The 14,236-nt window shown below is 46.3% G+C and overlaps 1 protein-coding gene across 1 annotated transcript in view; it reads right to left on the bottom strand.

Annotated features, from left to right (window-relative positions):
- Nucleotides 1-266: 266 nt before the first annotated feature.
- Nucleotides 267-14,236, bottom strand: part of adam19b (ADAM metallopeptidase domain 19b) — a gene marked incomplete at both ends in the record, with an annotated part of 40,346 nt that continues 26,376 nt past the window's right edge. The window contains 11 exons of the mRNA XM_084448531.1: nucleotides 267-359; nucleotides 752-1,015; nucleotides 1,230-1,332; nucleotides 1,635-1,764; nucleotides 2,172-2,280; nucleotides 2,711-2,788; nucleotides 3,224-3,446; nucleotides 4,969-5,077; nucleotides 12,619-12,814; nucleotides 13,655-13,744; nucleotides 13,868-14,045. Of these exons, the coding sequence (XP_084304657.1) occupies nucleotides 267-359; nucleotides 752-1,015; nucleotides 1,230-1,332; nucleotides 1,635-1,764; nucleotides 2,172-2,280; nucleotides 2,711-2,788; nucleotides 3,224-3,446; nucleotides 4,969-5,077; nucleotides 12,619-12,814; nucleotides 13,655-13,744; nucleotides 13,868-14,045 (1,573 nt within the window). The remainder of the gene's footprint in view (nucleotides 360-751; nucleotides 1,016-1,229; nucleotides 1,333-1,634; nucleotides 1,765-2,171; nucleotides 2,281-2,710; nucleotides 2,789-3,223; nucleotides 3,447-4,968; nucleotides 5,078-12,618; nucleotides 12,815-13,654; nucleotides 13,745-13,867; nucleotides 14,046-14,236) is intronic.

Below are 14,236 nucleotides of genomic sequence, written 5' to 3'. Positions count from 1 at the left end.
CCAGGCTTATGTAACAGAAAAAAACTAAACGTAAACCTTTGACTAATATTTGACCAATCTTTGACTGTAACATTTGATCCTATGAAAGCCAAAGAGAGGAGAAAGACTATTTGGCACAAGCTGAATTGTCCCATGCAACCCCCCTCCTCCACACCCCTCTTCCATCCGATTGAAGACCTTGGTGCTTCGCTTACAGGGAGGTAAAGGGAACAGCCCCTCCCTATCTGCAAGCAACCACCTCTGCTGCCTGCCTAGCACCACCATCTCTAGATGGGCTCCCTGGTCTCCGTCATGCCCCTGCTTCTCTGACTGGGCTCCTCCCCTGTTCCTACGGTCCTGATGGTGGAGTCACTACCCATCTTTCAGAGGAGTCAAGACCAGTCTGAGAACATCTGGACTCAGCATTCCTCCACTGACCTCTCCACCTCTCTACAATGGTTTCTCACTGTTAACCAATGCTACTTTAACCTTACATACTGTATGTGTGTATGTCTTTTGTTATATATATATAGTATTATATTATATATGTGGTGCCACTTGTTGTTATCGAAGGCTTTGCTGACGATGACTGGGATGTACAGTCGGTTCACTTAACTGTAGACAAACGTAGGCTACTTATTGTACATTTAGCAGACGTTTTGGATGAAAGCGTCTGTTAAATTACTTTAATGCAAATGTAGATCACTGTCCGTTCCATACAATGATGACCAATAAAGCTTTAGAGCTTTGAAGAGTGAGTGGCGTTTCTTACCTGGGTGGGTTTGGTTTGGGGCAAAGGGGGAGGCGGTCTGCTAGGGGGTTCAGGACGGGGTTTGGGGGGCAATGGTGGGGAGGGGTGGGGGGTGGGGCTCAGGGTAGGTAGAGGTGGGGTCACGGAGGGTTTAGGAGGGGGCTGTGGCGGTCTCTCCCTCTGCTGGGCGGCATAGGCAGGTATCGGGGGAGGTTTGATGGTGGGACGGACGATGGCGTGTCTGCCCCTGGGACAGGATGGGCTCTGACCAGGACCAGACTCAGCCTGTCAACACACAGCGCCACACACACGACAACAACAACATCAGGCTGTTCTAAACACTATCAAAGAACATGTGTGTACTTAGCTGCACTTCCTTGTCCAAGACACTGTAGTTAATGTCAGCGGTAGTGTACAGTAAGGCAATCATATGGAGGTGAGTCTCAGAGACAGTCAGTAGTTTGGTGTCATCTTATCGGTGGAGCAAACGCTCCCTCACCATCTGGTCTGAGCCCTGTGTCCTCAGCAGGAACGTAGGGTTGGCGTGACCGCTGCCGTGACCGCTGGCATGGATGGGTTTGGCTTCGGTTGACACAGGACATCTGAGGGTGTAAACACACACACACACACATGCACACACACACACACACACACACACACACACACACACACACACACACACACACACACAGTAACCAAGTATCAGCCTTCTGTTATACGCACTCACACTATGTTATGCCCCCCGCTGAGGTCACACTTCAGCGACACACACTTACAGCGGAAGGGCGTTATCAACAGCAAAACCAGAGTCATGCTGTTCAAGGGTTCTTGGTTAGACAGAGGGTGATGGGTAGAAAGTTCTGTCCTGTCAGTAGAAATTCAGTAGAAACGTCAAGAAACGTACCTGGATGGAGGAGGCGGGCCTGGGGTTTTCAGAGGGCCGAGCTTATGCCTGCAGCGGCACCATACTCCCACCACAGCCAATAGCACGAAGAGAGCCAGGGGGAGGAGCAACAGGACAGGAAGTAGACTGCCTAGGAAAGTAAAACAAGACGAAAGGTCAGTACTAATGCAGACCTATAGTAGTCTAAAATAGTGTACACCCTAAAATATACCCTAAAAACCAACACAGGGACAGTTTCAAACACCAGAAATTAATTGATTGGTAGGTGAATATGTAGATAGATAGATAGATAGATAGATAGATAGATAGATAGATAGATAGATAGATAGATAGATAGATAGATAGATAGATAGATAGATAGATAGATAGATAGATAGATAGATGGATGGATGGACGGAGAGAGAGAGAGAGAGAGAGATAGATAGATAGATAGATAGATAGATAGATAGATGGATGGATGGACGGAGAGAGAGATAGATAGATAGATAGATAGATAGATAGATAGATTGATTGATTTATTGATTGATTGTGTCTTACTGTGCCTCAAGACGGGTCCACTGTCCAGGCTCCCCCCACTCCCCACCTGGTTGCATAGGGGCGGAGCCCAGCCTTGGTCACAGTGGCAGTTATGGTTGTTGTTACACAGCTGGAGAGAGGAGAGAAAAGCAGAGAAGAGGAAAGGAGAGGGAAGCAGAGGAGATGAGGGGAGAGAGGAGGAGAGGGGAGGGGAGGGGAAGGGAGAAGATGAGAGGGGAGGAGAGGATAGAGGAACAAAGGAGAAGAAAGGGGAGGAGAGGATGTGGTTAGTTTTCATCACTATGCATGAACTCTTAGAAAAGCTTTACAGACTATTAAATACATTGTTCATCTGACTGTTTGAGTAACGGAGGTTTTGAGACAGCTGAGGTACTGCAAGGTCGCCATGACGAAACACAGCACAGGGCTGCCAGCCTTACTGGCTCAGGTCCAGTACACACAACACTCACACACTCTCACACACACACACACACACACACACACACACACACACACACACACACACACACACACACACACACACTCCTCCTAAACCATACCCCATGACCGTGGCACTTGGCGTTGCATTCATCTGCTTTCAGGAAAGACGCGTTGCGGCATTCTCCTCCAAAACAGATCTGAGGGAGAGAGAGGGAGAGAGAGACAAGGGAAAGAGAGAAAGAGAGAGAGAAGAGGAGGGGAGAGAAGAGAGGGGAGAGAGAGACAGAGAGTGAGTCACCAGGGCCACATACTGCACAGTCCATCTTAATGCTCTTATGAAGATGAAAGGTTTTGATAAGCAGACAAGGATCCGCCTCAATTACAATAACCACTTCTGAGTTCCCCCAGAACCTAACTTCTGAGGTCCCCCAGAACCTTACTTCTGAGTTCCCCAAGAACCTAACTTCTGAGTTCCCCCAGAGCCTAACTTCTGAGTTCCCCCAGAACCTAACTTCTGAGTTCCCCCAGAACCTAACTTCTGAGTTCCCCCAGAGCCTAACTTCTGAGTTCCCCCAGAACCTAACTTCTGAGTTCCCCCAGAGCCTAACTTCTGAGTTCCCCCAGAGCCTCACCCCGGCCTCTCCGCACTTGGTGCCCGTCATGACCAGGCCTGGGTCCAGAGTGTCCTCGGCCTGGCCCTCCTCCTCCTCCCCCTGGCCCGGCCGGTACACATGGGTCCCCTTGCACAGCACTTTGCGGCCGCTGGCGGTCACCGTGGTGTCGATGGAGACGGCGTTGGTCTCGATGGGCTTGGAGGCAGAGCTCAGGCACTGGATCTTCCCGCACTTGGCGTCCCTGCGGTTGACACGACGGACAGACAGCTGAACTGGATGGCGCGCTGAGGGGGCGAGCACACCACCACCGCCCTGACGCACGTGACCCGAATCAAGGTTTTTAACCGCTCTGTTTCATGATGTCATATGTCTTCCCCTCACCCTAACCCGGGTCCGTATCCTTTTCCTACCCCAACCCTACCCCAACCCCTGCCTCTATCTGGGCCCAGGCATACACACACACGCAGACATACACCAGTCCTGGGCTCAGATCCCCTTCCCCTCACCCTAACCCGGGTCCGTATCCTTTTCCTACCCCCTCTCTACCCCAACCTCTGCCTCTATCTGGACCCAGGCACACTCACACTCACGCACCCCCCAACCTACCCCCGACCCCTGCCTCTATCTGGGCCCAGGCACACTCACGCACACATACACATACATACACCAGTGTTTGCCATGTCTCTCCTATGATGTTTTTAGCCCTTTTTGCTCTGAAAATGTAATTTAATGTCATTTATTGCTCTATAAATGTTCTTAGCCGTTAGACAAACTCCAGGAGCTTGCTCGATCGTCTCGTTGAGAGGGGTCAGGGAAGAATTTTTACAGCTCACTTTTTTGGCCCCTGGGTAATATTCTTTTTTTGCTTCCCTCTGGAATATGTAGGGGTGGGTCGTATACCCACCTCCCTTGTTCTCTGTAAAGCGCATTGTGTTTCCTCTGTGTATGAAATGCGCTACAAATAAAGCTTTGATTGATTGATTGATTGATGAGATTGGGTTAAGAGTCAGTTAGAGTTTGGAGAGAGGACCGTCGTTTAAAGTTACTTATGATCATATACAATAGTTCAGATCAAAACGCTGACAAAACTAGCACTTGATTGAGTCAAGAACTCCGCCTACAGAATGAGATTGATGAATAAATTAGACTATTGATAAAGTTTATCTTGTTTCCCTGTACATAACAGGGTGGTGCCCCACGAGTGAGTTAACGCCTTAAATCCATTTCCATTCATATTGGTGATAATCATAAGTTATACCGGTCATAGTCATAGCTCTAACCCCAGAACACGCTACATTACAATGGCCTCTCATTCACCCACACATTCAAACACCAATGGAGGTAGCTGCCATGCAAGGTGCTAACCTGCTCATTGGGAGCAATTTGGGGTTAGGTGTCTTGCTCAAGGACACTTTGACATGTGGACGTCGGAGCTGGGATTCAAAGTACTGACCCTTCGATCATTGAACGACCTGCTCTACCAACTGAGCTACAGTCGCCCCTGGCATGTGACCTGAATGAGTGTTGAGATGTGCTGCTTTCTACCAGAGAGGGGATTTCAGTGATGGAGTATAAAGATGATATCAGTATAAATCTACAGTAGTAGTAGTCCTGTCATGCACTGTCCTGTCCTGTCCTTGCACCTGTCCATTGTTGTATTGCTACAGTATAAGCACCACAGGTCAGAAAAAAAATCCTAAGTATGTAAAGTACAATGGCAATAAATTAATTCTGATTGTGATTGTGATTGTGAGTGACCTCACCTCTCCCTACAGCCTCGGTACTTCCCCATCAGGTCTTTTCCGCAGTTCCCATAGGTGTTTCCTGCCTCGTTCACCCGCTCAAAACACACGTCAGGGGCCGGGCGCGCGTCTGTGGTCAGACGAGAGAAAACACACACACACACACACACACACATACGCACGCAATACACAAACACACATACACACACATGCGCACGCACACACAAACACACGCACACACACACACACACACACACACACACACACACACACACACACACACACACACACACACACACACATGCCGTGTTATAGGACCACCTACTTGAGGACAGATGGCATCCCATACTGCTCTGGTAACCCTAACCCAAACCCATCCAATACTGCTTTGCACTAAAAAGCCTGTCCAGAAAAGCCCTCCCACACAGCGATCACAGGCATGCATACAGGAGCCCTCGTCCAATCACAAACCCTAATCCTGTACCCCCACGTCCAATCACAAACCCTAATCCTGTCCCCTAGCTCCCTCAACAGCAAACCCCAGGGCATCGCATCCTAGAGATGAAGGCATCATGTTGGGGGACGCCCTGGGAAGATGGCAGAGATTGGTGTAGACCATGGGTTCCCAAACTCCATCAATGTGGGCCTCCCCTCTGAAAACAATGACACCCCCCAAATTTGTCCATTATGCAAGGCAGCGTTAGCTAGCCCATAACGTTACACAGCTAAGTTAGCTCGGTGGCACCTGTTGCTAGTTAACGTTATGACGTTTTCGCACAATACATTCATGCATGTGGGGGGAGGCTCTCTCTGCACTATCCACAAATTTAGTATTCATCTCTCCCTTTATTAGGGGCCAGGCAGCGTAGCTGCCGGAACCCTATTGTATTTGCCTATATTATTATTATTATTATTATAATTATTATTATTCTCCATCTTCCACTGAAGTCTAACTTCCCGTGGACAAAAAATCACCAAAATTTGCACAAAGCTCCAGTCCTATACCCAAAGTCCTCAACCTGCATTGTAGGTCAATAAACCTGAAGGTGGCGCTACAGCAACAGTCTAAAGTTTAAAACTTTAAAAAAATCATAACAAATCAGCCATAGGTGCTATCACTGTAAAACCACCACGTGAATGTAGTCCCAAGTGAGACAAAACTTTCATACGCTTTGACCTTGCAGGAATTTTGAAGTCCATCACTCTGATTTCTTCATAAACTGTAAAACCTATCAAACCTATCTCCTCCCACATTTTTTGTTCAATTGACACCAAAATCGATCTACTGTATCTTCAGACTGTCCTTACCAAACGATCCTCACAGATTTTTGAAATATGAAAAATAGAGCCTACAGCACTTCAAAAAGTTTTACTGTTAACAGTTCTGTATACAGTTCCTATTAATTCTCGCCAAATCAATGTCTGATCATCCTCATAAAAAGTGACAACATTGGCCACATATTCAAGATGTAGTATGATTTTTTTCAGAATTCTATCTCAAAAATTGAATTTTTTAAAATATGTTTAATTCTGTCCTCTGAAACCAACACTTCATACAGAGAAAACTACGTTACCCACAATCCAACGCAAGCTCCACGAATCTGAGACATCGCTGTTGGCAACCCTACCCCACCCCCGCCGAGGATTACAATGACTAAATCGATTGATTGGCAACTGACTGAGTACACAGCTGCTGAAGTTAATGTTCAATTATGAAAAAAAAGCTAACAAAACCTGTAACCCACATTTTTCAATCAATTAACACTAAAGTTGCTACACTGGATCTTCAAACTGTCATTCACAAACTCATTGACCAGATTATTGAATTATCAAAATTGAGCTTACAATGCATCAAAATGTTTTACTTATTATTATTATTCTCCATCTTCCACTGAAGTCTAACTTCCTGTGGTGAAAAAATCACCAAAATGTGCACATAGCTCCAGTACTATACCCAAAGTCCTCAACCTGCATTGTAGGTAAATAAAGCTGAAGGTGGCGCTACAGCAACAGTCTAAAGTTTAAAACTTTAAAAAATCATAACAAATCAGCCATAGGTGCCATCACTGTAAAACCACCACGCGAATGTAGTCCCAAGTGAGACAAAACTTTCATACACTCTGACCTTGCAGGAATTCTGATTATTATTATTATTCTCCATCTTCCACTGAAGTCTAACTTCCCGTGGACAAAAAATCACCAAAATTTGCACATAGCTCCAGTACTATACCCAAAGTCCTCAACCTGCATTGTAGGTCAATAAACCTGAAGGTGGCGCTACAGCAACAGGCTAAAGTTTAAAACTTTAAAAAATCATAACAAATCAGCCATAGGTGCTATCACTGTAAAACCACCACGTGAATGTAGGCCCAAGTGAGACAAAACTTTCATACGCTTTGACCTTGCAGGAATTTTGAAGTCCATCACTCTGATTTCTTCATAAACTGTTAAACCTATCAAACCTATCTCCTCCCACATTTTTAGTTCAATTGACACCAAAATTGATCTACTGTATCTTCAGACTGTCCTTACCAAACGATCCTCACAGATTTTTGAAATATGAAAAATTGAGCCCACAGCACATCAAAAAGTTTTACTGTTAACAGTTCTGTATATAGTTCCTATTAATTCTCGCCAAATCAATGTCTGATCATCCTCATAAAAAGTGACAACATTAGCCACATATCCAAGATGTAGTATGATTTCTTTCGGAATTTTATCTCAAAAATTGAATTTTTTAAAATATGTTTAATTCTGTCCTCTGAAACCAACACTTCATACAGAGAAAACTACGTTACCCACAGTCCAACGCAAGCTCCACGAATCTGAGACATCGCTGTTGGCAACCCTACCCCACCCCCGCCGAGGATTACAATGACTAAATCGATTGATTGGCAACTGACTGAGTACACAGCTGCTGAAGTTAATGTTCAATTATGAAGAAAAGCAAACAAAACCTGTAAAAATTAATAAACATATCTCATCCAACATTTTTCAATCAATTAACACCAAACTTGCTACACTGGATCTTCAGACTGTAATTCACAAACTCATTGACCATTGTTGAATTATCAAAATCGAGCTTACAACGCATCAAAATGTTTTACAAATGTTTTACGATACGAATGTACAAAATGAACATTGGAATGTCAACTTTCTTGTTGTCCTATTCTCTCGCTTATTGCTCCTAAACTTGTCGGAAATTGCCTGGCCCCGCCTCATCGCTGCGAAGCAGCTTTAATTTATTTTGATTTTCTGACCTTTAAAATCACGTTTCATTCATAAAAACCATAGACATTTCAAAAATATATATATATTTATTTTTTCCCCTTTTTTTTCCTTGTCTAACCATCCCTCTGCGCCTCCACTGAATTTCTTTGGGGGCCCCCAGGGGAGGCCCGCCTCACAGTTTGGGAATGCCTGGTGTAGACTAACAGTATTTCTAGATCTAGAACCTTTACTGTATCTGCGATTCTAGCACTGTTCCCAGATCACGTGTTATCCTTGAACACAACTACAGTCTGTCACCTTCTCACCAACATCAAATTCATTATAATAAAAGAGGGATGTGCACAGGGGTGTGATTGGGAGGCATTGCCACCACAATTTGAACCCGAGTGGTGTTTTGTTGTTGGACTTCTGTGCTAGTCACGGTTTGTCCATAACAAACACCATGTTCGAACACAAGGATGCCCACAAGTACACCTGGCATCAGAACACCTTAGGCCGAAGGTCAATGATCGATTTTGTTATTATTGTATCATCTGATCTGCTGCCATGTGTTTTGGATACTCAGGTAAAGAGAGGGGCAGAGCTGTCCACTGATCACCATCTGGATCACCATCCAGCTCGATGGCGGGGGAAGCTGCTGGACAGACCTGGAAAACCCAAGTGTGTAGTGAGGGTGAACTGGGAACATCTGGAGAAAGAGCCTGTCCAGAGAGATTTCAATTGCCACCTCCAGCGGAGCTTCTCAGGCATCCCTGTGGAGGTTGGGGACATCAAGCATGAGTGGTCAGTGTTCAAAGCCTCCATTGCTGAAGCTGCGGCTGGGAGCTGTGGCCTGAGGGCCATAGGTACCTCAAGGGGCGGTAACCCTCGGACACCGTGGTGGACACCGGTGGTCAGGGAAGCCGTCTGACTGAAGAAGGAGGCCTTCCAGGACATGTTAGCCCGGGGAACTACAGAAGCAGTTGCAGGGTATCGACTGGCCTGGAGGGCTGCGGCCTCGGCCGTGACCAAGACAAAGCAGCGAGGTTGGAGGAGTTCGGAGAAACCATGGAGAAGGACTTTCGGTCGGCACCAAAGTGTTTCTGGAAGACCATCAGGCACCTCAGGAAGGGAAAGTGGGGGACCATATAAGCTGTGTACAGCAAGGAAGGGACACTGCTGACCTCAACTGAGGAGGTTGTTGAACGTTGGAAGGAGCACTTTGAGGAACTCCTGAACCCGACTAATCCACCCTCTATGATCGAGGCAGAGCCAGAAGATGATGGGGGATCATCGCCAATTTCCCTGGAGGAGGTCACTGAGGTAATCAAACAACTCCACAGTGGCAAAGCCCCAGGGACTGATGAGATCCGTCCAGAAATGCTGAAGGCGCTGGGTGTTGAGGGGCAGTCTTTGTTGACATGCCTCTTTAACATTGCGTGAAAGTCCGGGGCAGTGCCAAAGGAGTGGCAGACTGGGGTGGTGGTCCCAATATTCAAAAAAGGGGACCAGAGGGTGTGTGCCAATTATAGAGGCATCACATTACTCAGCCTCCCAGGGAAAGTGTACTCCAAGGTGCTGGAAAGGAGAGTCCAGCTGATACAATTGTATCTGCCTATTACATCAGGAAATGTTTCAGACTTAGCTAGGATTAAGGCTTGCCTGGCTGCTGTGAAGAACTGGTTGTCAGCTTACTTCCTGCTGTTAAACGAAACCAAGACTGAGATTATGGTTATCGGTGCGGCAAGACTGAATAATCTGAATGATCAACCTGTCCTGACCTTAGATGACTGTGTGATTCAGTGCAAGGACAGAGTTAGAAATCTTGGTGTTATCTTTGATCAAACTCTTGTATTCGATTCTCATGTCAAGGAGGTGACCAAAATTGCCTTCTTTCATCTCAGGAGAATCGCCAAGATTAGATCACTCTTGTCATCTGAAGATGCAGAAGTGCTTATTCATCCTTTTGTGACCTCCCGTTTGGACTATTGTAACTCCCTTCTGTCAGGGTTGCCTAAGAAGAGTAGCTCGCATTCTGACTGGGTCAACCAAATATGCTCACATCTCACCAGTGCTTGCTGCCCTTCATTGGCTCCCGGTTCATGTTAGAGCAGACTTTAAGATGTTGCTGCTAGTTTACAAAGCTGTGAATGGCACTGCGCCATCCTACCTGAAGGACCTTTTGATCCCATATGTCCCCTCAAGGTCATTGCGCTCCCAGGGTCTGCTCACTGTCCCCAAAAAGAAGACGGTGGGTGAGCGGGCTTTTTCTTTCCACGCACCGACCCTCTGGAACCGTCTTCCAATTGACATTAGACAGGCTTGCTCAGTGGAGGTGTTTAAGGCTAAGCTAAAGACCCACCTGTTTTCTGTTGTATATGTGTCTTACAGAGTGTTGTGTTGTTTTTTAATGTTGAGTGTTTACACTTGCCTTTTTAGTTGCTCTGTAAAGCACTTTGATTGAAAGCGCTGTATAAATAAAATTATTATTATAGTTGAACCTCAGATCGAAGAGGAACAATGCAGATTTCGTCCTGGTCGTGGAACCACCGACCAGCGGTGGCCGAATGGACGAATCCCAATGGGCCGGTCCTCAAGTGGGCCGGCTTGGTTGCCCCCCCCCGTCAACAAATCGCACGAGCACGACAATCGGTATTGCCTTACCCCTCCCCCCCCCCCCTCCCCCCGCTCAAAAAATCGCACGGCAAGCAGAATTGCCTGTCACCCCGCCTCCCCCCCCTCCCCCCGCTCAACAACTTGCCGACAGTTTAGTATTCACAATCGGAAAGCCCGTTCAGTGGGCCTGATTTTCTTTCCCCAGTCCGCCCCTGGTCCGTGTCCTCGGCAGTAAGTCGTCGTCTTCCTTGAAACTCTAGGCTATAGGCCTACAATTAGGCCTATAGTCATTTTCCTCAGCTTATTAGCCTATACCCTAGGCTACATTTAATTAGGCTTTATGTCATATTTGCTGTGCAAATGCATGATTGATTGCATATGTAGCTTATAAATTGAATATTTGGGTTGTTGGAATATTGTTTATTGAACATTTGTAATGTTCTTTTCATCCATAGGCCCTAGCGCGTTCTAGAGGCGCACGCTTTTTTGAACCATTTAGGCCTACGCTTTATTGTAGTGGCTCACACATGATCCTAATTTGAATAGACCTATATAATTTGTGTTTAATGGTTGTGCTGAAGCAGTGACATGATATGACCCCTCCGATTTGTTTGTAAAAGGAAATAGAAAGCAGAAACTTTGGATTACGGACTCCTGACAACTTTCTGAGTTATTTCTGGATTAACAAGCACACAGTGTTTAAAAAGCCTTTAATCCATCGGGCTATATAGGCCTACAATAAAAACATGTTTCGGTTTTTATTGTAGCCTACATATGGATTAAAGGCTTTTTAAGCACTTTTCCAGCCAATAAGTTAATCAATTTGACCGAGCGCCTTGGGTACCTTTTTCCGCCTCCCTGAGTCCAGTCATTTGGGTCCAAACTAACACAAACCCTCCAACATAAGCATGTATTATTTTAGAGTTTAGATTCTTGGTTTGAGTGTAAAATGTTTATCTTTTGAATTATATTTATAGTAATACATGTTTATTGCTGGGTTTGTGAAAACCATTACACCACGCTGCCTGTGTCACATGGTTGCAGATAATATATTAGATATTATGACACGGGAGAAATAGAGCTACTATAGCTGTTCTAGCAAAGTTCCAATGAGGACTTATATTTTGATTTAGAAAAATGTTTTTCAGTTTCTAACTAAATGTAGAATGTCACCCAGTTAAGGGTGGTGGTGGGGTTCTGACACTTCATAGTTTGTTAAAATAAAAACATACAGGATGATGATGATGAGGAATTATACTTCATAATTAATGACAATAATAATAATATATATAAACAGCAATTTGGATACGTTGAAAGCACAGCAATTGCAATGCCAATTAATATAAGGCTAAAGAAATTACATTTCCCCTCAGTTTAAGCCCACATACTTCCGGTTTAAGCCCCACCCACTTCCGGTTCCGTCCGGAACAAATTCCGTACAAATACAAATACAAATAGTGGGCTCCCGGCACACCCCTATGGGGTAGACCCAGGACTAAGTGGCGAGACTACATCTCCGCACTGGCCTGTGAGCGGCTAAAGATTCCCCAGGCAGAGCTGGTTGATGCTGCCAGGGAAAGGGATGTCTGGGGCCCCCTGCTGGAGCTGCTGCCTCCGCGACCCGACCCCGGATAAGCGGATGGCGATGGATGGATGGATGGATGGATGGATGGATGGATGTGCAGAGTCATTTGTAACTGTGGAAGAACCCACTGAAAAACCTTTCCAAATAGAACCCTTTTCAGGTTAGTAAGGTGCTGTTTGGAACCCTAAATTGTGACCTGATAGTGTTACAATGTGATGCATGAATAAAAGCAAATCCTAAATAGTTAGCAGGTCACTGACCCTGCCCCCAGAGAGATTGACACTGCTGGTCCAGCGTCAGACACATGCCCGTGTAGCAGTAGGCCCGCCCCTCTGCACAGGAAGTCCCGTCCACCAGGTAGAAGTTGGCGGGACATGACTCCGCCTTCCCGTCGCAGTACTCCGGCAGGTCACATGACCCAGAGGGTGGGCGGCACAGCACACCTGGACTCTTCAGCTAGAGAGAGGGGGGGAGAGAGAGAGAGAGGAAGGAGGAAGGGGCAGTTAAAGGAGAGAATGGAAACGATTACAGAGAGAGAGGGAAAGAGAGAGTAGGATAGAGAGAGAGAGAGAGAGAGAGAGAGAGAGAGAGAGAGTAGGATAGAGAGATAGAGTAAGATAGAGAGAGAGAGAGTAGGATATATAGAGAGTAGGATAGAGAGAGTAGGAGAGAGAGAGTAGGATAGAGAGAGTAAGATAGAGAGAGAGAAAGAGAGAGAGAGTAGGATAGAGAGAGAGAGTAAGATAGAGAGAGAGAAAGAGAGAGAGTAGGATAGAGAGAGAGAGAGAGAAAGAGAGAGAGAGTAGGATAGAGAGAGCGAGAGAGAGAGAGTAGGATAGAGAGAGAGAGAGAGAGAAAGAGAGAGAGAGAGAGAGAGAGAGAGAGAGAGTAGGATAGAGAGAGAGTAGGATAGAGAGAGTGAGAGAGAAAGAGAGATAGTGAGAGAGTAGGATAGAGAGAGAGAGAGTAGGATAGAGAGAGAGAGAGAGTAGGATAGAGAGAGAGAGAGTAGGATAGAGAGAGATAGTAGGATAGAGAGAGAGAGAGAGAGTAGGATAGGGAGAGAGAGAGAGAGAGTAGGATAGAGAGAGAGAGAGTAGGATAGAGAGAGAGAGTAGGATAGATAGAGAGAGAGAGAGAGAGAGAGAGAGACAGAGAGAGAGAGTAGGATAGAGAGAGAGTAAGATAGAGAGAGAGAGAGAGAGTAGGATAGAGAGAGAGAAAGAGAGAGAGTAGGATAAAGAGAGAGAGAGAGAGAGAGAGAGAGAGTAGGATAGAGAGGGTAGTCTCTAGGACCTTGCAGGCATGGCAGCAGACCCCGTGGGCACACTCCGCTCCTGCTTTCAGAGTGCAGTTGTTGGCATTACAGCACGGACTGGTGCACTCCTAGGGAAAACAGCTGATCAATCACCATGGTTACCCTCCAAGCTACACATACACACACACACACACACACACACACACACACACACACACACACACACACACACACACACACACACACACTACCTGTTGGTCTCCACAGTCACACTCCTCCCCGTCCTCCAGGTAGCCGTTGCCACAGCGCGGCCCCCCGTACAGGGCCCTGGTGCTGGGCAGGTTGAACAGACACTTCCCTCCTCCGGAGCCCAGGTAGCTCTGCAGCTCCCTCTGGTTGCAGGGGTTAAACACGCGCGGGAACGGGTGGCTGGCCAGGAAGACACACACACACACACACACACACACACACACACAGTCACATTTCTGAAATGTCTTTGTCATACTTTCTAGTGCTTTAGCTGTGTGTGTGTGTGTGTGTGTGTGTGTGTGTATTTGTATTTCTGTGAGTCTGTGTGTTTCTATGTGTGTGTGTTTGTGTGTGTGTGTGTGTTTCTGTGT

Source organism: Borostomias antarcticus (genome assembly GCF_949987555.1).
Source record: "Borostomias antarcticus genome assembly, chromosome: 14".
Lineage (NCBI taxonomy): Eukaryota > Metazoa > Chordata > Actinopteri > Stomiiformes > Stomiidae > Borostomias > Borostomias antarcticus.
This window is presented reverse-complemented; position numbering and strand designations above follow the sequence as displayed.